Source organism: Sylvia atricapilla, chromosome 3, assembly GCF_009819655.1.
Source record: "Sylvia atricapilla isolate bSylAtr1 chromosome 3, bSylAtr1.pri, whole genome shotgun sequence".
In the NCBI taxonomy this organism is placed as follows: domain Eukaryota; kingdom Metazoa; phylum Chordata; class Aves; order Passeriformes; family Sylviidae; genus Sylvia; species Sylvia atricapilla.
This window is the reverse complement of record NC_089142.1, coordinates 46,040,770-46,067,612: the sequence shown is the minus strand read 5'-3', so window position 1 is coordinate 46,067,612 and position 26,843 is coordinate 46,040,770. Positions and strand designations below refer to the sequence as shown.

Genomic DNA, 26,843 nt, shown 5'->3' with positions numbered 1-26,843 from the left:
CCAAAGCCCTAATGTGCAAACTGGGGCAATGAAATCACAATTTGTGTGTCTACAAATTAGGAACAAAAATTTAAGAATGACTATTCTGAGAGAAAGGTATTTAAGAACAGAGCCTTATTCTCAAAAAGCCACTCAGATTTTTTTCATGATTACACTGAGAGACTGAACTGCACCTGAAATCCTTCAGAAAATGCCTGAAAATCTAACACAGCCAGAGACTAAGGTAACTTCCTTTAAGCCCTTTACAAGAAGAGGCTTTTGAATTGATGTATGACAGAGGAGCCCAGGAAGCTGATACTGAGTTGCAAGGGTCCAAAACATAGTTTGGAAGTCTATACACCTCTATATTCCAGGAGGGTGTTTTTCACAGGGAGACCCTATATGGAATCATTACAAGATTTTCTCTAGGAAGCCTCTGGCATGGATTTCTTATGAAACACCACAGCATAGTGCAAAAAATATCAAATTACTCACAACTATTCTAGACATATTTTTTCATTAAAAACCGTGACTGCTGAATCCATTTGGAAGAAAACCCGACCTAAGTGTATGTAGCTTTGTTTGTAATTCAACACTATAAAGAGTACCCGAACAAATTATGAGAATTTTGCAACTAATGTAGTAACTATTTCTGTATTTTCAGTTAAGAGTGACCACTTCTCTGTTTTGAATTAGGAAATCTGCATAACATTTAAATAAATTACTCAAGTGCCATTTTAAATCAAAATTAAGTAGGTCACTTTGAAGTCAGCTTTGATGGGCAGTTTTGTTGTTGGTTTTGGTTTTCTTTTTCAAATGAGAGCATGAGTCTGTTCCCTCAGCACCACTTAATCACTGGTAACTTTCATGAAGAGTAAACAAAAGGCCTCTTCTATTTATCCATTATGTTCCTAAGAGGTGAGAACAGCTTGATGCAAATGAAAATCATTAAAGCATTCTGCACTACCATTAACTGTCTGAATATGTGTCTATGCAAATGCAGTACATTACCCAGTGAAACTGCAGCCTCCTGACCTTTTGCATTGAAAATCTATGCCTTATGACTCTCTTAACAGTTGAAATGCTTTCTATGCTGTGTCTTTGCGTAAGTGGTTGGTTTGGACAGGTACAGTAATGGAGTGCAAGCCATTTCACAGAAACATATTCAGTTTAAGATACTCTTTCACCCTTCTGGGGAAGGGGTAACATCAGAGGTACCCGATTTGCAACAGTGCTACGGTACGGATAAGAAGCCAAAATGTGACTGCCCAGTGCATTTACACCCACAACTTCACTCAAATGAGTAGTTCCATTTAAGACACAATGAAGATATAATAATGCAAAACTGTAAGTGGTTTGTAGGATTAGAGGCCTAATTAAATACAAAACCTACTGACCTAATTCTTTAGAACTTTGTCCTTTGTGCAGCCATTTATGCCCAGCCTGAATGGTGTGCAGAACCCTGCTCTTCCCACTCAGTGCCACGGTGCCTGCCTGATGGTTTAGTCCTCCAACAGCAGTACCTGGTGACAGTAATGCACCATAACTTCTGCCTTCTTAAAAGCTTGAACCAGAGACATATTTACGGTAGCCCAGGCAACAGGTTACAGGACATTTATTGCTGTTCAGTCTGTCTCTCTCCTTGGGAAAATGTAGGTCAGTCTTTAGGCACAAATTTGCATCTGCTGCATAAGCTTTTCTAGAACTAAGTCTTTGGCAGAGGTTATCTCCCCCTGCTTTGGGACATACACCTTTGTTGCATAGTTTTATGTAGCAGCAAAGTGGTTAAGAGGTGCATTATTCAACAGCAGCTGAAGAGGCAACAGTAGACTGGATTCTAGGCTTTCTATTTGAAGGACACCAAGCCAACCTCTCCTGTCTCATAGACCTGGCACACTCCAAGGAGAATGCTTCAATCAGCAGGTAGTTGTATGTAAAGAGCCTCTCTTACCTCCAGTTTGGGATTTTGCCAATTGCTGATGACTGGAAGACTTAAAGGGCAAAAAGAGTGAGGAAATTTTAATTTCCTAGGCCTGCTTATGTTTTTTTCATTGGACAGTAATTAGATAGTTACATACATAGTACTGAGCGAAGGGAGAAAGGACCTTTAGGCAGGGGCCCTTATTACTCATTTATTTGAATGTTATGGAAAGTAATTAATGCATTTCAAGGCCAGGCTGGAGCAGGGTTTGAGCAAGCTGGTATAGTGGAGGGTGTCAGTGCCCTTGGCAGAGGGTTTGGAACTGGATGATGTTTGAGGCCCCTTCCAAGCCAAACTATTCTGTGGTTCTATATGAAGCATGTAGAAAAGAAATCAACCAATGGAACTGAGTAACCCCAAAGGTCTCGTTCTGAATTTGGCAAATTGGCACATTTTAAAACCTGATCTGATTTAGGAAAATGGTCCAAAGGAACAAACCTGAACACCAGCCTGCTTGTCCCCTGGGCCAGTGTGCTGGATGGCAATTTAGGACCATAAAGCATCCAAAGCAGCATTCCCACAGTGGTCAGGGTCAGCACTGGAAGGCAGGGTGATGCAGTGGTCTCAGCAGCCCTTTTTCATCTTCCCGTATAATTGCAATATAAGTAAGAAACATTAAAAGGGATCCAAAGGAGGAAATTATTAATCTACTCTAATGCTACAGTTCATACCAAAAAATTTGAAATTTTTAAGCTTTGGAGGTAGGAGTGTTGTAGTTTTATAAATTATTAAAATAAAATAAGCTTTAAAAGTTTTGAATTCTTAGGAACATATCTATTACGCTAACAACAACACAGTATTTACTGAAAAGTTTATAACAGGCTCCTTCATCTCATTTTTTGTCAGAACATAAGAAATAAAGTTGTTTATGTTTCTAGGTAATGCACTTTATTCCTTTGGCAACTACTGCTGTATTTTCTCTTTATCTGAGTGAAATTTACTTCTAAACAGAACTATTTAATTTTAAAAATGCTAATACTTTCAAATCGTGATAAAAGATTAAAGCTACTCAGGATAAGCTTGAAAAACATGGATGCTGTGGATTTCTTTTGTTTAAAAGAAATAATTTCTGAAGTACTTAAAAAAAGGCAATTCTGTGCCAGTAAGAAAAAGAAAAAATTGGGAAACTGACTAGTAACCTTGGCTGGAGCAAGAGAGGGGAAACTCAGATTACTGGTAATGAAAGCTTGATCACAAAAAATAGTGGCAGCTAAAACATGTGGTCTTTGAACATGCTTTTTTTTCCTCCAACAGCAACTAAGAAAAGATGGACATTTTTCATAAGAAATAAAATTTCCCCTTCAAGCAAATAGATATTAAAAAAAAACATAGAATGCTTTTAAAAGCTTGTTCATTACAGCACAAATATATAGTCTGATTTTTAATGTGTACCTGAAGACCTACCCAGAATAGCCACCATAGCTGCTATCTTTAGACAATGATCAAGAAAAAAAGAATCAGAGTATGGAGAAAAGGTATTCTTTAATGAAAGACATATCCATTTTCTTCAAAGCACAAGAGACCCTGGCACTGAAAATTCTTGTTTCAAATGTCCATTCCTAATGCCTTATTTCAGAATGTTGCTACAGCTTTACCGACAAGCCCACAACTACATTTGATTTACTGACTATCTTCTGTTTCCTTTTAAAGGTAAAGAATGTGTCTAAAGCTGAGTTTGAGAATGTGATCACTTCTTGGAAGGTTCTCTTCCCTCTCTGAACAATGTGAGAGTCTTTCAAAGGTTTTTTACAGCATAATAATTTCCTAATTTTCCATACACATTACTAATTTCACTCATTTTTTTTTTTTTTTTTTTTTTTTTTTTCCAGGGAAGGGCTGTCCTAATGCAATCAGTTAATTATTAGAGATTAAAAATGAAACAGGTCAAAAGCCTCAGTCCTGTCCTCAGAAAAACAGGACAAAATACTATCACCACAAAACAGCTTACAAAGTAGCACAGGGAAAGGGAGGTGGAGGTGGAGTGTTTGAAAGAGGCTGAAATATGGAATAGTATTTAATACTTCACAGATTTTGGGGACACTGTTGTTTCATCTTATTAGCCAAGTCATCAAGTTCCTGCTTTTGGACAAAAACAAGTGTCACTGATTTTCTAAGTAAAACAGCTGCAAGATTACTCAAGATACAGGAGGAAACATGCACCATATTATAACAGAATCCAGTCCCAGTCACTTAAGTGCGCAGCTCCCAGAAAGAACACAGCCAATTTCTGTACATGACTACATCTTTATAAACAGCACACATGATTTCCTTCCCCAAAATCTGGAAACAGAATTGCAGTGTCTTGCCTTTCCATCTGTCCTAACTTCATTTAGCACATTGTATTAGATTAGCAGCCTACCCTATAAATTTGGGGATTTTCCCCATTTTGCACCTACCTCATGCTTTGAGACATAAAAAAATCAATATATTGGTACAAAAATTAATTTTATTTCCAGGACTCAAATTGCCAAGGTAGATCTGTGTGCTGATGGGGTATGCATTTTCAGGGTCATCCTTCAGCAGCTAGTACTAGAATTGGTAGACTGTCAGAGTAATAATAATAAGAATATCTTAATATTAAAATTCATAATAATATCATCCCTACTGAGGAAAAAAAGAACACTAGCAAAAAGTATTCAGTAAGTGAACACTTTTGAAACTAGGCTTCAGTAGCCACAAAATTAGTTTGTTAAACATCTAGATAAGAGCCTTACCCCTGAAATTGCATTAAACTTAATTTCAGATGAAGCAACCTGAAAATGTTAGCCTTAAAGGACAGCAGAATACTAGGCAATAGCTTATAATAAAACAAACAACACCACTTCCCCCAAAAGCAAGAACAAAATATAGGGTCCAAAAGAACTCTTTAGATGTTATGTAACTCAATTTTTGGAATTCATATGGTACTCTAATGAAACCTCAAAAATCACTTAGGATGTGCTGCATAGATTACAATGCAGAACGGGAGGTCCAAAAGACTGTGTAAAAATTCTGTAGCTTAAAGAAAACACAGACTTTTATAGGGCTCAAGATAAAACTGAATAAAGGAAAAGGAGTAATTTATCTATACCTGTGGTGCCACAGGAACCATTGAAAGGCCTTGTTTTATTTGACAGCTTCATTAATCCCCAAGAGGCTACAATGTGGGCAACTTTGAGGACACTGAGATACTTCAACATATATTAGTAAGGCAAAAATGCAGCCAAGAAAACTGTAAAATTAAATTGAACACATGAAAAAGCAAGCTACTGCTATGGAAAAGACTGAGGAAATATTCTGGAACAGATTCCAGAACATATTCAGTGGGATGGAAGTACCCCAGAGACATCATATTTGTAAAGAATCTAAGGATACTTAGAGCAGCAGAAACTACAAATAGATTCGTAAGAGTACCAACAAAGAGATTTGGGTGGCACACTAGGAAGGAGAATATCCTGGAGCAGGAAGGTAATGGTTTGTCTAAACACAACTGTAGGTGGCCTGTGCAACACTTGATCTGTGGACAGCCAACAGAGTCCTTCAAGCCTGGTGGTGGACCAAACATCAATACCCCAAATTAATCAATTCTGCCCTACAAATGGAGGTCATACGGTTGCCTGGACATAAAACATAAATTCTTCATCCATACTCTTTACAACTACATCTGGACATCACAAATGTGTTCTAGGCATATTACAAGAAAGATCTATGCAAATTAGATGGAATTCACATAAAAATAACAGAAATTCTTTAGCAGGAAAGAATCAAAAGGAAACATTACAAGCCTAAGAAAGCATTACTTTACTTAGCTTAAGCTAAGAAGTAAAAAGTTCAACATGCTTTTTTACATTCAGTTTGATCAGGAAAATTATTTCAAAGGAACAAACCTCAAGAAGGAAAAATAATTATTTGAGGTGATAAAAGGTTATATATACATAGTTATTTAGGAACTCAAAGAAAGCATATACTGAGTTCTAAACTAGAGGTGATTGTCCTAATAGAAAAAAAATAGCAGGCATCTGAAACTTCAGTATAATGTATACATTCACGTATGACAGGGACCAATACCAACAGAGATGGACAAAATATTTAATGGAGCTCTGCCATCTCTAAGCTAATCTTAAAACATTTTACGTTTACTCTTATAGCAACACTCCTCTTTCCCTTAGGATAACAGATGGCTGTTTGTGATCTACACATTGCGCTGAGGCTTCTTTCACTTTGTCTGATGCATGAATGAGGAATGCCTCCTGTAAGTCAGACTACATGGCAGAAAAAAAAACAGAGCATCTAAAATTAAACGGCTTTCACTCCTTACCATCCAGCCCCATTTCTGTGATTCATTCACAGAAACACATTTGCCATTTTAAAACAACAAAAAATCAAATAATAACTCATGTATATTTGGCTTCACAAGTTATAGAAGAATGATGGAGCATTTGGCAGTTATAATACTTGAAAATTTTCCATTATGACATCCTTCTAATTGCTTATTATTTGAACCATTTGGGCTAACTGTCTTCACACCAGACATATTCTCAATGGAGACTTTCAACTATTGAAGCTAAATGCTTCAGCTATTCATCAGAACTAGAATATGAAAATGATGTTTTAGTTGCCTGTTTAAAAGCAATTCTTACAATCATCTACCTGAGCTGCATTGTGTGGAGCAGAAATTTGTGGAGTACGGAGGGATTGGCACCTCTCCTGTAAAAATAAACCTATTGCTTTGATTTTTTTTTTTTTTAAGAAGCTATTCAAATGCTCTACCACTTTTCTTTGTATACTCCACTACGTGCCAGTAACTCTGCTGAAACTACCAATTTCCAAATAGTATTAATGCTCAAATGTTATATGTCATTACACACCGTTTTCTCTTTTGAGTCCATTCCCAACTTTTACAGTCATTAGTACAAAACAATAGACAGGTTTTTAAATTACACTGCTCAGCAATGCCAACAACTCTAGCACTACTCCTCAATTATCTAAGACTCAATCAGTTCATCTTAATCAAATTCATCTATGAAATTCTCACTGTCATATATGCAATCTCTGAATGTCACTGACTGCTACACTGTTAACTGCTTCCCAACAACGTGAATTCTTGTTATACAAACTGAATTCTTATGTAATCATATAATTATTTTACTCTTGACAATAGGTCATTTTCAAGAATGGAAGGGAACTTCAATCACTTCTTGACATGTAGAATTGTGTCAGCAAAGAGCAGATCAGGAATCTCATATTTACAATTAAGTGTTTACTGGCCCTTTTCTTACATGATGCATGTGCTGCTTCTCAATTAAATATATTTTCTCAACTTTTTAAAGAAGTGGCATGGTTCTATATTGTACACATGTAATTTTTTATTCATTTTTACACTTCAATTTATATAACTTTCTTGAATACTTATGCATTTTCCTGTAGGCACATTCAGTGGCAGGCTTTTCTGATACAGCGCAACAGCAAGACCTGAAAATGTTAGAAAAAAATCATTATTAAAAAAAAAAAAAAAAAAGAGAAAGAAAAGGATAACTTTCAATTAAAAACTGTTTGAAACATGTTGCTAAATGCAAATACAGTCCAGGAAATAAAAATGGTCAAAGGTAGTCTGCATTTTCATATGAAGATTATGTATGTGAGTTTGTACACACAACTCATCTACAGATAGGAACACCTACATAAGGCCACAATGCATGTTTTAGAAGGGTTGCCTTTTATACTATTGTCCAGATTTTCTGAAACAGAAGCTGTACCATCTTCATGGTATACAATGTACTTTGTACAATGACGATGAAAACTCATCCTAATGGCTAAACTGTCTGCATTAATTAGAGGAACCCATTATTGAAATGTACATGCAGTCCTCCTAGAATTCTGATAATCAGGTGCAGTCATGTGCAATAACCAGAAAACATCATACAACCTTTTCCATTATCTTATCAATCTCCATATTAAAATATACTAAAATGCTCTGCCCTGCTGTTTCCACTGAGAAAAGAAATCCATTTGTCCATTGGATAGAAACCTTCTTTCATGGAAAGTTCATTGACAGTTTATTTTTAATCATTCTACATTGAGAGTGTTCTTTGGCTTAAATATTTTTTTTTCTTCTTTCTTAAGTCCAAAGTTTTGGATCTTATTTGATATGCTGCTCTCCTTCAAATTTAAGGTTATTAGCAACTTTTATTTATATGCTAACTAGGACTAAAGACATTAAACAGACAGATTCTATTTGGAGCCAACTTCCAGTTTTATAGTCCTTCTCTCAAAACAATCCATCAGAACTTCCCATCAGCAATTCTTGATGTTACGCATCCTCCTTCTTTTTTCATATGACACTATACTGAATCTTTATATGAAGCACAGATTAAATCTCATTATGGTGGTTCTTCGATAACAGTTGGACTAAATTATCTTGAAGGTCTCTTCCAGCCTTGATGATTTTGTGAAATTGACTTAATTTTGTCAAATAATTATTTTATTTAAAAAAATACACAGTTACCACAACAGAACTTAATGTTACTACACCAAATCTCTCTCTCTTTCTTTTTACTTCTATGCCTTTGCATACACTATATTATCATTTGTTTCCTACATCCCATACAATGCCCATGGGCTCTCCTTCAAGCATATTTGTGACTTTCCAATCACATGGCACTGCTCTTGCCCTGACAGCTTTATTAAGAGTCTTTGCTACAAGACATCTTGGATACTTCTAATATTTTCATAACTGAGACCTAGTTTCGGTTACCCATCATGTTTCTAGTGACAAGACATGATGGTGCAATGCCATTGACTACACCTTCAGAGTCTACTGCCTAGCCTGTAGCTAGTAATTGACAATTAAAACAAACAAGCAAACAAATAAATGCATCTCATTAATTAGGATCTTAAGCATTATTTCCAAAACACTGTTAGCCTTACAAATTAATTCAGCAGCCTAAGAGCTACTTTGAGGCAGTTCGGTATCCACAGTTTGCTCAATTCCTTGCTGGTCACATGCTGTCTTTAGATTTTATCTGATAACATCCAGAGAGTAATTGACTTTCATCTGGTCTGATGCAAATGCATGGTATTGCTTCACATTCTGGCTTTAATGGGCTTAACTACTTGACGTATAAGCAAGGCTTGTCAGAACCCTCATGTGGGGACTTCTTGCTCTGGGTGTGTGTGGAGTCTTAGAGCCTAACTCAAGGCTATGGATTGCCACACATGGCAAAGCAAGTGCACATTTGGCAGGCCACAACTATACAGCGAAGTACCATGTATTACATTGTGAAGATTTAGACCTCCTTCATTCACTTAATCAGTGGGGCCACACTGGGAAATAACCTTCCTGTGTAATACAGACAGTCTGACTGTCTAGGCTGGGATACCAACTGGATAGACCATATATCACTCTTTGTCCATGTGTCCAGGTTTTCTCCCTGCAGAAATGTGTTTCTGTCACCTGAAAAAAAACAGCACCCAAGAATTTGTGAGCCACACTCAGCTTTCATTCTGAATAGCAGTTTGGATAAATCCCCTGACTGAGAGAGCACTCCAAGATTTCAGATCACAGACCTCAGAAACTCTGAACATCCTTGAAATCAATAGGAACTCAAACATGGATGACTAAGTGGCTTTGAAGCTAAGATGTACTGCTAGAAATTCTACCTTTGTGTCATAGTTTTAGACTGTTTAGACCCTTATCATCAATTTTGTTGCACTCGGCTACTATAAATAGATATTTGAAAAATGTGGCTTTTCCCTTGGCCTCCATCATGTTTAGTCACTAGATGATTCTGTGTCTGCTCATATTTGCATTTATAATTTTCATGAACTGCAGATATCATTTGTGACCTTTTTTTTAGTAGCTACACAGTAAGCATTAAACAAAAATAAAAACTGACATGCCTTTTGTTTTACAAAACAGGGCAAACCTTTATGGATATATTCTATGGAGAAATTCTGACTTAAAAGACAGTCATCAGTTATGCTGATAAGTAATACTATTAATACTCAAATTTTGATTGTACAGCTGTTTAGCCGTGCATGATTAGGAGCAGTTATATATTCAAGAGTGATTATTTTCATGCAATAGCTGGCTGGGTAATGGGGAGAAACAGCTGCTGCTTAGCAACTGCAGGAACAGAGAAAGGGGGTGACTTGCTTTACAACAGAAAACGGGATGAAACCTTAGAGAGAGAAGAACATACAGTATTTGGAGGTACCAGAGAAAATGAGTGGTAGTGCCCTCTAATCAGGATGCCTCCTTTACAATTACTGACACCCTAGGACAGCAGCATTTTCAGGTAATGAAGTGTAAACTAAAGAAAATTTATGTATCATGCATGCATACACACGTGAGTGAACAACACATAAAACAACTCCTAAAAACAAACACTGACACACAGATTGAAATGCAGAAAATCCAGAAACAGGCTTTGTGTCTGTCATCCATTGAAAGGGTTAAACCGATCTTCAGACTTCAGCAACTTAAACTACCACAAGCCAAGCTTCCTGGAAGAAGTGTTCTCTTTCTTCCTGCTGCTCAATCTCAGTCCCTGCACTGCCTCCTCCTCTGTGCAAGCACAGGCTTTCACACCCTAGATAATGAGGCAGATCAAGGGCCTGATCGAGGGGGATCGCTTTTACCTGGCTCAGTTTCCGAGTCAAGTTTATTGTGCAGCTATTCGAATGCTTGCACTGACATGAGGAGGAGGGCAGGGGACCTCCTGTGACAGTGCTGACTCAAACCTTTACTGAAAATACAGTCTTACCTTAGTGCAACCCTGCAGATGAACCTACTGACCTGACTCCAAGACAAAACTGAAAGCAGAAGTGAGCTACAGGAAACTAAGGGAAACTGAAAAGACATCACTCAGAAAGCATGCAAGTTCCACAAAAGTGTCTGCATGGCTTTATGACTACAACTCAGATTAAGTTATTTATATCAAAGAGGAAAGTCACTTTTTTTTTTTCAGAGAGTGATACTTTCAGAAATCAAATTAATACCTTACATGAACAAGGAACTGGCTCTAGGTTAGGTATCAACTGTTCTTGTTCTTTCTGATTTCAAAGTGTGGTTCTCCCTGATTTACTAAACAACATAAAAATTTTATCATTTTAAACAGAAGACTCTAAATGACATCCTTTAGCAAATCCTGCTTTATGCTTCTAAGAAGTTAAGTTATTTCAGTTTTCTACACTGTTCTCCTCTGGGCAACTGGTTTCTCTTCAGCAGGACTCCCAGGTATGAACTTGTGCTACATCTCACACACCAAATTCATTTAGGAGAAACTAGAATTCCACCAGTGGCTCAAATGTCTCAGTTTATTCACAAACCCAGCTGAGGGGCAGATACACCATCACATTCTCCTGCTTGTGCAGATGACAACAGAATACAGCAGTGGACTGTGACCCTCAGCACAGGAGGACTGATGACGTACCTTCAGCTCATGCAGGCACAGACCACATCTGCCAGTGTTCAAAGACATTAAACTGTCAGTGAAATGCACAGTGGTGGAAAGACACAATGCTCAGCAAGTTAAGAAGATCATATGAACAGAAAGAAAACAAAGCATAGAATGGAGTAACACAAGAACTGCTATTGTCCCTACCAAAGTTCTATGGAAAACTAAGGAAATGGATTAGTGAAAGAGCAGTACAAAATGTATTCAAATAACAATAGTTAGAGATGCTGTTTGTTAACAAGCCCCACCAGTAAGCTCTAGTGATTTATTAGCCTTTGTGAAATCTAAGCATTCGTAAGAGTATTTTTGCAGTTCCAAAGGTTTTCCAAATATTAGCTTTACAAATGTAAACAACTGCCAAAAATTAAAGTTGTAGCTTAGTTGTTTCTTTAGATACAATGAAAAGAGTTTGGATTTCAACCACTTCTCTGACACAAGATTTCTTGATGACCAGGTAGTTGGATTTTTTTTTTCTATTCACATAAAAATAAGTGTAAGGAGGAAAACAGATGTGAGCTAGAAAAAATAAACAGCTTACAAAGAAAGAGTAGGAAACCAGTTACCCTTGAGTAGACAGGCAAGCTTCCTGTTCATTACAATGAAAAAATGAAGGGTAGCAACCGCCTGACCTGTCTTTTGTTCAAATCTAAACCCAAAACACATGTAACCAAAATGCGAAACATGTGTTCTACATATTGGACGTTTGTCAGGTTTTATAGATTGGTACATTTGTCTCGTATCCTCCAGTCCTGCACGCACGTACGGATCAGCATCGCTCTGAGTGCGTGTGAGAGCATTTGTCCTTTTAACCGGCCCATCTCCCACACCGCCAACTCTTTGGGTATCTGCTACGTATCCCCGGATCCGCAGCTCTCGGACAATGACACTGCAACAGGAATCTTAAACCTAAACTCAAGGTTTTTTTCAGTGCCTCAACCAAGAGTCAAGCCTGTTTTACGGTCTTCAATAAAAGCCTGCAGGAGAGCGCCGCAAGCCGCAAAGCACGCTCTCCTGAAGGGAGGAGGCAGAGTGGCAGGGGCGGCAGGAGCAGGGGACGCGGGGCCGAGCCGCCCGCAGGGACTCGAGGACGCGACCCCGCCCCCGCCGCTCCGCCGCAGCGCGCCCGGCCCCACCCCGCCCCGCCCCCTCCGCGCGCTCGGCCCCGCCGCCAATCGCCGCCGTCCTTCCGCAGCCCCGGCCCCGCCCCTCTCCGCGCCGCGCGCGCTCACCGTCACGGCCCGAGGGCGCGCGGGCGCCGGCGGGAGCGCGGTCGCTCCACCCCTTTCCTCCCGGTGCCGTCTCCCTCCTCGCCCCCATCTTCTTAGGGTTTTAGGGTGTTCTTTTGGCTGGCCCCTGCGGCGCGCGGAGACTCACCTCCCCGCCGTTCAAAATGGCGGTCGACCCAGCTTAACCTCGTCGTGTCCCAGCAGCGCTGCCTCTCCCGCCCCATCCGCGGCTCGGAATTCCGCAGCCTCACCCCCAGCCCGCGCGGCCGATCGCCGAATCACCGAGGCCGTCCCTCTCTCCCTCCCTGCCTCCTCCCTCGCCACCAGGGGAAACGACAGAAAGATTTTCCCCCCGTTCCCACGCGCGCTGGCGCCCGGCCTGCCGACCCCAGCCTTAAGATGGAGGGGGTGCGCCTGTGTGTGTCGGGCAGTGAGGGACACCTCCTCCGCTCGCCGAGCCCCTTTCCCCCGCAACACATGGCCCATCCACCCCCTCCGCTCCCCCAGTGGTTGCATCCGTGACGACATCATCATGGCAACAGCAGCTGCAGCCCGGCGCCGGGGCGCCGCCGTCGCCGCCGGGGCGTCCGCGGGGCACGAGCCCGCGCTGTCCCTGAGGGGCGCGCGGCCGCACGGGCTGTAGGAGCGCGCGGAGGGCGCGCCGCCGCGCACGCGCGCAGAGCGGCGGCCTCAGGCGGCGGCAGGGGGGCGGGGGGGAGCGGAGACACAGACAAGGCGCGTGCGGGGCTGCGCGCGCTCCCGCGGGCGGGCGAGGAGCGGCAGGCGCGGGGAGTGTTGCGCTCGCGCGCGCGCTCGCTGCGGCGGCGGCGGGCGGGGGGAGGCCGTGCGGGCTCCGCGCTCGCTCCGCGCTCGCTCCGTGCCGTGCTGGTGCCTCGGCGGCGGCGGCGAACAAACATGTTCTCAGTGCGGATCGTGACTGCCGACTACTACATGGGCAGCCCGCTGCCCGGCCTGGACCCCTGCCAGTCCCGCTTCCGAGAGGCCCCGGCCAAACGGGTGCCCGTCGTGAGAGTCTTCGGCGCCACCCCTGCAGGTAAGGGATGACCGCCGCCACCGACGGGCGGGCGGAGACGTCCCCCCGCCGCGGCGCCGCGGGTCGTGCTGGCGCCGGCCCCCGCCGCCGCCCACCCCGCTCCCGCTCTTTGTGGCTGGGTCGCGCCCCCCCTCCGCGCCCGGCGCCGCCGCTGCGGCGCGTCTCACCTGCCAGCGGCGGCCGCGGGGACGGCGGGGCAGCGGCCAGGCGCCGGGACCTGCCCCGGGGGTCGCGTCGCGCCCGCCCGCGGCTTGCGGGGCCGCCGGGGCTTTGTGCGGGGCTGCCCCGGGAGAGCGGCGCGGCTGTGCAAACACCGGCGCCGGCCCGTGCCGCCCTCGCTGCCGGTGCTCTCCTGCCCTTCCCGGGAGCTGTTGCTGCGGGAGGGCGAGCCGACAAGGGGAAGCCGCTGAGCGCGGCGCAAGTGGGACTTGTGCGGCACTTCGGAAGTGGGGGCTCGTGTCGCGGCAGGGATCGCGCACGGCCGGAGGCAGCGGTGGTGCACTGCAGAGAGGAGCGTCCTGAGCGCCGGCCACATGTTGCCCCCCGAGACTCCCGAATGTCACACGCCGCTTCTGCCTCTTCACTGCCTCTTCGCCCTGTGGCCTTGTGCTCACAGCCGTCCCACGTCTCAGATATGTTTCTGACCAATACAAACTAATACGTTCTCAGAACAGATTTCCAACAAATTAAATGCGTAGGAAAATTAATTTAATATGTATTGTAATTTGTCCATATGTTAAATTGGAAAAAAACCCTGGGTTTTGAGATATTAGACGTACTAAGCCTCATTGTTTGTGATCTCTTTACACTTATGCTGTGTAATGCTGACCTTGGGAATTAAGGTATTTCTGCATATTTTATTGACTGACATGTTGAAAATTTTCTATTGATACACATACATTAAATCTTAGGCAAGACAAAAAATATGTAATAAAAGAGCACAGGAGAGGTTTCTTTCCCTTCAGGCAGTTATTATAGTAGAGCAGATATTTTTGTTGTATTTTTTGTTGGCTTTTTTTTTTTTTTTTAATCCAGAATTAACTGTCTTCTCTATTTAAGCACTGAGAAACGTGACATATTCAAGCTGTTGTGTTCTGATGCAACTACAGCTCCAAATTATTAAGTGAATGAGTGGGATTAATAGATACAGTATTGAAATAGTGGGACCTATTTTATTGTAGCGCTAATTCTGCATACAAAGGAGATATTATGTAATAATATTTATGTAATGGCACGAGTAACTATTTCATGATTAAAAAATGTAGAGCCTGAGGTTGTTGGCAGGTAGCAGGATTTTTGTGCATGTGTGTGGTTAACTCATTAAGGCTTATTTTCTTTTAAGAAAATGTTTAGGCTATGCTATATCATGAATGTAGCATCGTAAAGTAAACAGTGAAGTAGTTTAGTTGTCCAGCTATTAGGAATACAGTAGGAAATCCCTGGCTTCCCCAACCATAAACTTTAATGTCAGTTTGCATAATAGAAGTGTTTCTAATTTGTCTTCGTTAGAGAAGACAATTCACTTGAGTCTGCAGAAGCAGTGTTACTTGTCTATCCTATTTATTTCCTTTTCAAACTTTTAATTTTTTTAGTGTTCTGTACCTTTAGTAATGTTTGCTGTAAAGCTTCATGAGCTTCTTATTGCATCTCTGCATCGTTGGTTTTTTTTCTTTTTAGAAAAGCAGAGAAATGTAGTTCTCTTTCTTCAGAGGTGTTGTACCTAAGCACTCGTTGTCAGAAGTACTCTGACAGTGATTCTCAGGTTATTTCTTGAGAGCTGAAATTTAAAACGAAGTGTAATCACTTACATCTACACTGACATTTTCTTTGAGGAAAAACGAATAGTGAAAACAATTTCTAGCGTACTGTCTTAAGATAATGGGATGCCCATATTGTTTGGCTTACAGACAGTGTGATGCTTGTCTTCACTTGAGTTGATCTGGGTGGAATAACCCTTTCTCACTGGGTTTAATGTGTGTGCCTTGCCTCCAGGAGAGGTGCTCAGTTGCCTTGTTGGCTCCATGGAAGCAACCCATTATGGCTGTATGGGCTGCTCCACCTCCAGCGTGATTAACTTTGCACGACTCTTAGTGTGTTTATAGCTGTGTGCCCAAGCTGTGCAGCTAATTGAGAGTCAGGTTCAGAACAGACTCCAAATTTCACCTGCTGAGTGAAGGGGGTTTGATTGGTATGTGGCACTGGCTTATGCAGTTGTTCAGAATGTCAATAATCGGGCACTGCTGTATCCTTGTGTCCACCAGCAGCTGTGGATAGTGGTCCCGAAGGCACCCACCTGTGCTTTCTGCCCCATCTTGTGGAGGTACTGCAGTCGGTGAGGTGTGTGAATGTAGTCCAGTACTTAGCAATTAATTTGTAAAGCTTTAGTGGTACAATATATCAAATGAAAGAGGCTTGTGGTTGGGGGAGGAAAAAAACAAACTTCTAATTAAAAGTAATGAAAGGATCAGCTCCTAGAATGGACTGTGTTGGCAATAACATTTGACAACTTCTTTATGTCTTTTGAGGAAGAAATCTTGTTCTATTTGGCAAGGCTATGCAAATTCTGTCTTGATGTCCTACATCTTTGCATACTAAGAGCTTGAAAGACAAGGAATCAAAATTTTGTTTAAGCCCAAAGATCTGTGTACTATATTCTGTTATTTTGCAAAATAAATAGTAAAATTCTGATTACAATAGCAAAAGGTGAAGTGAGCTGGTTGAGCCATTTCATTAAATTTTTTTAATTTAATTTTCATTAATTTTTTTTAATTTTTTGTTTGGTGCTTTAAGCAGACTGGCATGTCTGTTGACATAATGACGTGGACAAAAGTATAATTTCAGAAATGCTGCAACACTGCCATGATGGTAATACAATGAAAACAATGTTGAATTCATGTTTTATTGTATAAGAGCATAGATATTATCTGATACACCAGTATTTGTATCTCTAAGGGAGTTTCATAATATTGCTGCTTATACATAAAACCAGGCTTTAATTCACTAGGTAATGCTCCAGTATGAAACAAAATCACATTCTATTCTCAGGTAGTATGGTCTGCTAACTAGTAATTTCGTAAATGCTTTTTGTAAAAATAGGAAAAGGCTTTAAAAAATTTCAAGGCCTGTTGTTTAGAGCAAATCATAATGAAAATTATTTTTCTGTTAGTGTATTGTTGTTAGTTGAATTGCCAATTCTTTAATTGTCATTCCTGTTGCTAATCTGAATCTTGTTAAGATATTTGCAACCACATAAGTACCTGAATTTATAGCTTCAAAACAGATGTATTTAAGGTAAGGCATATCTGTAATCATAAAAGTCATGTATGTTTATTGTTTTGTTTGTGAAGAGGTTATTTCATAGATTTTAGTCATTGAATCATGGAGTATGCTGAGTTGGAAGGGACCCATCAGGATCACAGGCTCCAACTCCTGGCCCTGCACAGGACATGCTAAGAGTCACAACATGTGCCAGAGAGTGTTGTCCAAGTTCTTGAGCTGTCAGGCTTGGTGCTATGACCACTTCCCTGGGGAGCCTGTTTCAATGCCAGGAAAACCTTTTTCCTGAAATAAAACCTAAACCTTCCCCAATGCAGCTTCATGCCATTTCTTCAAGTCCTGTCACTGGTCAGGAGAGTGAAGAGATCTGTACCTGCACCTCCTTCATGAGGAAGTTGTAAGACCGCAATGAGGTCTCCCCTCAGTCTTCTCCAGACTGAACAGACCTCAGCTGTTCCCCATGTGGCTTCCCCTTAGGGCCCTTCACCATCCCTGTGGTCCTCCTTTGGATGGTCTCTAACAGCTCAGTGAGTCATGTTCAAGTTGCTGTTGACCAGGACTCCCAGGTCCCTTTCTGCAGTGCTGCTCTCCAGTGTCTTGTTCCCTGATCTATACCCAAAACCAGAGTTACTCCATCCCTGGTGCAGAATCCAGCATTTGACCTTGTTAAACTTCACATGGGTGATGGTTGCCCATCTCACTCATTTGTTAGGGTCACTGTGCGGGGCCTGGCTGACCTTGAGGGGGTCAGCAGCTCCTCCCAATTTAGTGTTGCCACAAACTTACCTAGTATTCCTTCAAGTCCTGTGTCCAAGTCCTCAGTGAAGATATAGAAAAGAACTTCGCCAAGGATGGAGCCCTACGGAACTCCACTAGTGAATGGGTGCCATGTGTGTATTATTTTTATTCCTCTGAAAAAGTATGTGGAATTTAGTTCCCTGTTTGCAAATCAAGCACTTGTAAGTCACCCTAAGCCTCATACCAAACTTATTTAGGTGATCTCAGCAGAAGATTGCTATCCCACGCTGCTTCCATTTAGCTGGTACTGTGAAGATCTGTTTACTATGAGATCTGTTTGGTGTATGGGGGTATTAAAGCTTTGATTTGTTTCCTCCTAGCTCTTAGCCATTTCAAGCTCTTAGAGTCTGTCCTCAAGATTTCACTGACCACTTCAGAACATGTATGTGAATGCTCAGTTGAGTGTTCCTGTCAGATGCTTATTCGGCTGCAGAAAGAACCAAGCTGTAAATCCATTTAGAAAAAATCAGTGACACTAGATGAACTGGGTGTCATTTTAGGAGAGACATTAATAAGCAAGCTGAGGTTGCTAAATTATCACTTCACTTAACAAGATGAGCACAAGTAGCTGAGGATACTACTCATAGACCACACAGAAGATGCCTGTTGGTGTGTGATAATGAGTATTGTCAAACAGATAGTTGAAATATTAGCAAAAAAAGTAATTTTGATGTGGATGTGATTTGAGGCGGATATGTGATAAATTTTACAAAAATAGGTGCACATTTTTAAATTGCTTTTGAAGGGTGTTAGACTGAAAAACGTGTGTTCAGTTGACAGGAGGGCCTTTTGAGAAGGCAGATGAGGAATTTACGTAGGAAAAAGCAGTTTGTAATTTGAGGAATAATATAACTGCTGTCCTCAACTGCCACTTTATGTATTTGTCTTGTTTGGAAGGGTTTTGTAATTCACATTATGAAATCGCTGATCCAAGAAAGAATCTTACTCAGAGCAGCACAAAAACCCAGCCAATAAAGGGACGTTTTTATGTTACTCTTGTATGCTTTTGATTACAAGTTTTTCTGAGGCTAAATGTAATACAGAGTAGGGGCTTACAGTCAGCAGAATCTGAATGTGTATCAGGTAGACATCTAAGTTTGGTGCTTTCACTTCTTGGTTTTCTGAGATGGGGGAAGAAAAAAAGAAAAGCGGAGGCAAAAACTCCAGCTGAAATCTGGCTCCCTTCCAGCAGCAGTAGCTCTGGTATGACTCAGTGAAGGGGCCTGCTTATCTTCTTTCTTCTGTTCTTCCCCCTCCCCTTTCCCCCTTTACTGACCTGGCGAGGCTCTATATCTGATCCCATCCAGTGTTTGTCTTTCTGTCCTCTGTTACTGCTCATTTGAGAAGGACTGAACTCAGTGCTGGATCTTGCTGCTTTCTATGCTCTGCTCATGATGAACTTTTCCTCTCCCCATTTTTACTGCCATTTCAGACACTGTCTCCCACAGTGGTCATTCCCTGTAGCTTCCTTAGTTCAGTGTTCACAGCTGATCTTTGTTCCAGTTGCTGCTACTTCCCATATTCCATTTCCCAGAAGGGGGTACTGCTTGCTAGCACCCGTCCACTTTCTTCTGTGGCTTCACAGTGAGAAGATGCGAAAGGGGATATAGCCATTGTGGTGAGGCTTGTGCCTTTGCTTTGCCTTTTCACGCCCTTTCCCAAGACATAGGAGCGTACAACTCTTGATAAAGGGTTGTTCTGTGGGCCTGAAAGATTTTTGTGTTGTACTTCACTTCCAACGTAAGATTTCTGCATCTTGCACTGACAGGCTTCTCATACTTCTGAAGAACTGTTTGAAAAATTGCCTCATCTCTTAAAAGGATATGTTTTCTAAATTGTTGAGTTTTGGTGGTTTGGTGGGGTTGTTGTATTTGGTCGGGTTGTTTTTAAGAACCTTCTGGATTTTTGCCCTTGTTGGTTTTTCAGGGTTTTTTTTTTTTAAGAGGCATTTGTTACCTACTTACTATAGACTGCCTGCTCAGATATTTCAGCAATGAGCGGCTGCCTGAATAAACTGAGATTCTGCTTCACTAGCATGAAACTTCAATAGCCAATTTCATACCTGTATATATACAACTTGCTAAAATTCTGTTTCTTAAATAAACTTTAGAATACAGTGACAAAATTGCTGTTTTAAATAGAATCCAGATACTGGGTTCATAACCAATATTGTGCTTCCTATTGTGGAGTACCTCTTGGTCAAGTCACTGAATATTTTTGTGCTGTTGTAATTCAGTGGAAAAAATAGATGCATAACTGGCCCTACATGCTTAAAACTTGATCAACTGCACCCTTCAAAGTGTCCCACAAAGAAGCTGCATCTATATTGAATCTGGGATTGGTTTTTTATGATTAGTGTCCCTGGAAGTAGACCAGGAGCTTATCTATCTCAGCTATAATTTCCAGTTCTGGTAAATACTTCTTAAGGGCGCTTTTTAGCTGCTTGTTGAACTATATTCTTTTTCAGTGTGTAAAATGAACCACCTCAAAATAGCACACTGGTCTGAAAATAGTTGTCTCTCTTATTTTTACCAGAGAAGCACATGCGTATCACAACTGAGGTTGGCAGGAGGAGATGATGTGTAAACACTCAGTGAGAAAGAGCTCCTGCTTAGTAATTTTTGCAGTCTGAGTAGACAAGACAAATCTCTGAAAGAAGGAAGCAGGTGTGATAATACCATGCTATCAATTTCTTCTCAGTCTCTCATATTCAGAGTTCGAGTATTGATTATTTAATAATACCCTCTTCTACTAACTGTTGTCATTACCTTGGTTTTGTCCTTTACCCTTGGTTGACTTGATTGACCTCTGTGTGCAGTGGACCTCTGAGAAGCATGATGGTGAACATATAACCATTTGGAAGGAGGCAGTATGAACGCTCATTCTAAAAGATTTATAGTTGATGTTCTGTCTCACCAATGAAGCAGCTGAAGTTTTAAATAATGATTGGACAGAGTCACTGAAGATTCAGTCTCATGTCACAGGAGACCTGTTCACCAAAATTTCAGGGCAATTGGCAGTTGAAATTTTTTTTCTTTTTAAACTGCACTTAAAGAGACTCCATTATCTCCAGCTATTGCAAAGCCAGTATCTCAGCCCCCTGATCTGTCATCACTGGATGTTGAGGTGACAACTGATGGACTTGCTTCTTTGCCTTTTCCTCACTGTCTGCCATGTCATATGTACTCCCCCTGTATGTTACAATTGTTTGCATTTTTTAAGTTCCTGTATGTGTCTCCTCTGTATCATATTTATTCTATGGGGAAAATTGTTTCACTGTATTGAATTATCTCGTGTTTCGGGAGCATGTTCTTGACAGACAGCAAAGTTTACCTGTGTAAAGAAAAGGTTGAATTTACTTAGGGTCCCACATCAAATAAATAGCAGAACTGATAGTACAGTGAAGAGGCTGCTGTCTATGAGCGCTGTTATTTCTGTGCTGCTACATTGCCCAGTAATAAAATAATGTGAACAGTAATGTTATTTTATATGTTGACCAAAGTTACAGTTGTGGTAACAATTATAAGGCATAGGCTTGGTTAACAAGGTTCGGGGATTGATTGCAAAAATCTGCTGTGAAATCTGTATCATTACACATAATTGCACTGTTATTCACAATACCTATATGTATTCTGGTGAAACTAATAATTCTGAAGAATACAGTGGAATAATCAAGTCTGCGAGCTTGCAAACAGGCAGTATTTTTCTGCCAGTAATACAGTTAAGACTGAGAATAGAGCCCAAAATATACAAGAATCTACACAAATACCAGAAAAGTTTGTACCATATATATAGGGTCTATCTGAATTGTCACTTCTTGTATAGGCTGCATTCATGCATGTTTGTTAAGGCTCTTTTCTTTCAAAAGCTGCTTTTTATTACAGGGGAGTTACAAGGTGTACAGAAGTTTGTGGGTTTTTTGGCAGGGCATTTAAATAAAACTTCACGCTTGCTGGGCTAAGCCATATGGCTTATTAGGGAACCATTTGATGTCTGTATGTTTCAGCCTTCCTGTGATCAGTATGCAGACAGCCATTTCGGACAACTTCTTCTGTGACTCATATATTTGCAGTCTGTCATGTTGACTGCATGTTTATTGAGTTCATGTTATGTTACTTCGGTGGATATGTGCATGCCTTCTCTGCATTCAGGTTGGGGAGTTATCATCCTTGGAGGCACTTAAAAGATCTGGGGATGTGGTCCAAAAGATTTAGGGATGTGGTCCTGGGCAGCCAGCTCTAGGTGCCATGCTTGGGCAGGGAATTTGGTCCAGGTGACCTCCAGAGGTCCCTTCTAACTTCAACCCTTCTGTGATTACGGAGCTTACTCTTGTCAGCAGTGAGTATCCAGGTGCTCTGTACAACCTGTGTGTCCAGATAAGCACAGTGGCATTCAAATGGTGTGGAAAGGCTACCAGGTAGCTGTGAAAGGTTTTGGTGGTGTTGGTGAAAACTGATCAAGATTGGGAAAGAAGAGAGAATATTCAGTGCAGAGACCATTGCTAAGCTGTGTTGATCCCTTAGTGATATGTTCTTTCTGTAAAAATTGGAGAAAAAGTAGGAGCAGCCTTGCTTATTTACATTCAGGTTGTGCCTCTGTGCTGTTTGCTGACTAAACCAGTGTTTACTACGGCAAAGCTGTATGTCCTATTTTAGGTGCAATATCAACATGTGGTACTCAGTATGAATATTGAAAGGACTGTGGAATGTTGCACCTCATCCATAATACCTGACATTACACCTCAGGGGAGGTTTACAATAGAAGTTTTCCAAGTTCTGTATAATGAGATGGATAATGAGTCTTTCATTTTGTGTTTGAAACTACCTAGGTGGGTTTCTACATAGCACAGATCTTAAGCTGTGGGCATTGAAACTGATTCAGTCCTCATGTTGGCAGATACTGCCTTCAGATCAATAATGAACAAATTTTTATTTCTGCTACCCCTATTCCACTTATTAACCAGATGAAGAGGCAATTTTCTGGAGTTCTTGATATAGAAACTTCTGTATTTTCTTTTGAAAAGTTACGTATGTAAGCTAGCTAAAATGTTATGAAATAGTTGATGAATCATTCTTCATGTTTTTGTGTCATTGTCCATTGACCGTTAAGCAAATGAATTTGTGGCATTCACATTTGTAAGCAGTGAAACCTATTGTGCTGTCTGTAGAAAATCAGAAGAGATTACAGGCAGATTCTTAGGCTGAGGTAAAATAAATCTATGGCATCAAATATTTTAATGTTTGAGCTGTTTGAATTAGCTTTGTGGAACTGGCACTTAGCCATCTTTACTGTTAGACCAAAATAGTAGCAGTAAAAGCAACCTAGTTCTGCCATGGGTTATCTGTTTATCTATTTCTTACAATAGAAGTGTATTTTCACCCTCAGATTAATCCTCATGTTGGAAGGGACGTCTCTAGTGATTATCTAGTTAGTCCAAGCACCATGTCCAAAGCAGGACTATCTAGACCAGCTCCAAGGATGAAAATGCCACAGTCTGTCTGAGTAACTTCTGCTGTTTGACCACCCAACACACCAAACCAAAGAAGCAAAGAAGGCCACCAGATTTCTTTTTAAGTTTGTAGTGTTTCAGTTTGTGCTCATTGCCTCTTGTCCATTCATTGAGTGCCATTGAGGAGTCAGACTCACTCTTTTTTAGTGCTTCCTACCCAGTATTTATACACATCAGTAGGATTCATCCCACCTTCTCTTCCTGAAGCTACAAAATCCTGGCTTAGTCAGCCTTCCCTTATAGGTCTGGTGTTCCTAGCCCTTAATTATCCTTACGGCCTGACTCTAGTACGTCCATGTCTAGTGCTGGAAAACCCAGACCTGAAGCTAGCACTCCAGGATGCATCTCACCAGAGCTCAGTAGAGCAGAATCATCATGCCCCTCGACCTGCTGGTGTTATTCTTCCTAATGGTACTCAGGACACTCTTGGCCTTCTTTGTGGCTGCTTGTTTACGTTCAGGACCCATGGGTCCTTTCCATCAGAGATGCTTTCCAGACAGTCTGCCTCCAGCCCCTAGTGATGTACGGAGTTACTCCTGCCCAGGTTTAGACTTCATTTCTCCTTGTGGGGCTCCATGAAATTCTTCTACCTATTCCTTCAGCCTGTTACGAATGTCGGCATGATCCTTTGGTGTATAAGGCACTCCTCCAGATTTTATCATCTGCAAACTTGCTGAGGTGCACCTGTTCAATGTTTAGGTCCTAAATGAAGATGTTAAACAACACTAGCCTGAGTTTTGACTGTTAAAGTACACCACAAATGACTGGCCCCTGTGATCCATTATTGCAAGGCTGCTTCTGCACACTTAAGTTTCATTCCTCTCCTGCTGTATAACAGTCAAATTTGTTTCAGAGATCTCCAGTGTGTGTCTTCTTACCCCTTCCTTTTTTTTAACATGCCATTCTCTGAGGTTAAAGTATAAGCACTGTCTCAATTCTGATTGCAGCAAGGTTTGTTTTGTAACATTTATAAAACTTCTGTATTGATATCTTAGGTGTGTTATGACTGTGTAAAAGTAATAAATCCTGGATCTGGATTTTCTGGGTTTTGATGGTATGTTTTACCTGATGGAAAACATGAGAATTTTGTAAAATGTCTGAATATTAGTCATCATGTGACTAAAAAGGTATTCTGTATTGGAAATACAGTTTTAAATTGTCCCACGTTTTTCTTACTTCAGAAGGGTGACATATGTTGTACATTTATGCCATGGTAATTCAGGTCATTCTTTGTTCTGTGGTTTGGTTTTTTTTTTGTGTTTTTTTTTTTTTTAATGGGGTTTTGGGTTGCATTTTTTTGTTGGTGGTGGTTTTTTTGATGTGCTGTTCTTGAGGAACTGTGCATTGACATGTGCATTTGTAAACCTGCAATTCCCATCCAGAGAATAATTTAATATCTTCACAGTACAGATTCCTGGTTTCAGTTTGATGCATTTAAAAAAACCCGCAAAAAACCCAGAAGAAAAACCAAAAATACCCCAGAAAACCCCCATCAACACACTTTCAGATAGATGGGAAGAACAGAATAAAATACTGCTAAGCATTTTCAGATTGTGCCAGCATGTCAGGTTTTGGTGCACTCATGTTTTTATGCCAGCAGTTGGAAATCTAGTCAAAGAAATAAATAGTCATTTTTAACCACTGCTATGTTAAAGATGAAAGATTTAAGAATCAAAACCAGTTGTTTTAGGCAGTGTGCAGATAATAGTTGGGTAGTCCTCACTCCAAAAATGTTATGTTCTATATAAATGGAGTGCTAAAAGGTGTAGAAAGAGTGATATGTTATGAAAACAGATGGCATGGCAATATTGTTATTCATTATTTTGAAGTGGAATTTTGTAGGAGGGATTTCCTGAATGGAAAAACAGGGGCAGAGTAGGATGTGTTGAAAGGAAGATTGGGATCAGAAAGGAATATGTAGAGCATGTGAGGTGAGCTGAGGGGTGGGGGAGGTTGGAGGAAGGAGAGTGCTGAGAGCCAGGATGGTGGAAAATATTGATGTTGGAGTTGCAATAACAGGGACCAGTTATATAAGGCTGCTCCTTTTTGGATTTGCTTGCTTTGTCTCATGGGGCTGACTTGTAACAACCCTGAAATCTATCTCTGGTCTTGTGGCTGGAAGTACATGAGATGTTGCATGAGGTTTCTTCTCTGTGCAGTAGGAGAAGAGAGAAAAGCAAAGTCCCATGACTGAGAACTGTCCAAGAGGTGTAGAACATAGTGAACTACAGTGTTCTCATCAGCACTATATAGGTTGTAAATATCTTTTGTATTGCCTACTTTTCATGACAATTTGTATTATTTTTAGGTTAAGGGATGTGAAAATGCAAATAAAACAGATATCTGATATTCATCTTCCCAGTGTATCAATAGAAATAAACTAAAACCAGCCAGACTTTAAGCCAAGATCTGCAGTGATGGGTGCAAAAGAAAATGCATCTCTCACTGGCTGAGAAAGATAGGTGGGCTTGCATAGTGTTAGGTGCATATGTGGCAGGTTTCAAAAACAGAGCAAAACACAAATGCTGTGAAAAACAACACATTTCTTCAACCTGATCATCTCTTTTTTAGTGCCAATGGGCTTCTTGTAGCCTGTTTGTTATGTTACTCAGTTACTTTCATAAAAATCTTACTAACGCTGTGTAAGCTCAATTTGTTGTAAGAACACCATAACAGTATCTTGTTCTTTCCAGGTTCATCTTTGGCTTTTTCAGAGCGTTGTTCTCTTATGGAAACCACTAGCAATGCAATGTTTTTTGTTTATTAGTAATTTGGCTTCTGTAGCCATCTGACTCACAGTAAGCCATTTAATTACAGTGAATGTTTCAGTTTTACTTTTTAAAGGATGAATGACTGCATTTTTTACTTATGGTACCCTAATGACTAGGGATTTGGTATTTTGATAGCAAAACATGTAATGGTGAGAGGCTGTAGCTTATGCATTCGGCAGTAAAGTTGTGGAGATAAAATGGTGGTGGAAAACTAACAGTAGATCAGGGTGGAGTTGGCCAGTGAAATTTGAGTGAGAAACTGATATAGGAGAAAGCAAAACATGTAATGGTGAGAGGCTGTAGCTTATGCATTCGGCAGTAAAGTTGTGGAGATAAAATGGTGGTGGAAAACTAACAGTAGATCAGGGTGGAGTTGGCCAGTGAAATTTGAGTGAGAAACTGATATTGGAGAAAACCTGGTGACTTAAGATTGCATAGTAGTGCTTAAATGGTCTGAAGATACATAATTTGGTACACAAGAGTCAGGAGAAGCGTATGAATAGTACAAAACTTGTCTGTTGTTACAGCTGCTTTGCAGAAGCCATCAGTTGAAACTTAAAACTTGATCATACTGTTGAATCTCTACATCAGACAAGTTGACGAGTTGCCAGTCCAGTGGTTTGCATTTTCTTTCTTCTGTATTTAGGTAATAATTTAAAATGTTTTCTGGCGTGCAGTATTGAACAGGAGTTTCTTGGTCTGATGATTTGATACAGTAACCATCACATTGCATAAATGTTGCTTTCTGAAGCCTTCAAATTTTATTTGGCTAGTGTTGTGACATGTAAATGGTCAGGTGTGGTTATTTGTTA

The 26,843-nt window shown here is 40.8% G+C and overlaps 1 protein-coding gene across 1 annotated transcript in view; it reads left to right on the top strand.

Moving 5' to 3' along the window:
* The first annotated feature begins 13,538 nt into the window (after positions 1 to 13,538).
* The window catches only part of REV3L (REV3 like, DNA directed polymerase zeta catalytic subunit), a 112,345-nt gene continuing 99,040 nt past the window's right edge, over positions 13,539 to 26,843 (top strand). Inside the window, exon 1 of the mRNA XM_066315252.1 lies at positions 13,539 to 13,677. Within this exon, the coding sequence (XP_066171349.1) occupies positions 13,539 to 13,677 (139 nt within the window). The remainder of the gene's footprint in view (positions 13,678 to 26,843) is intronic.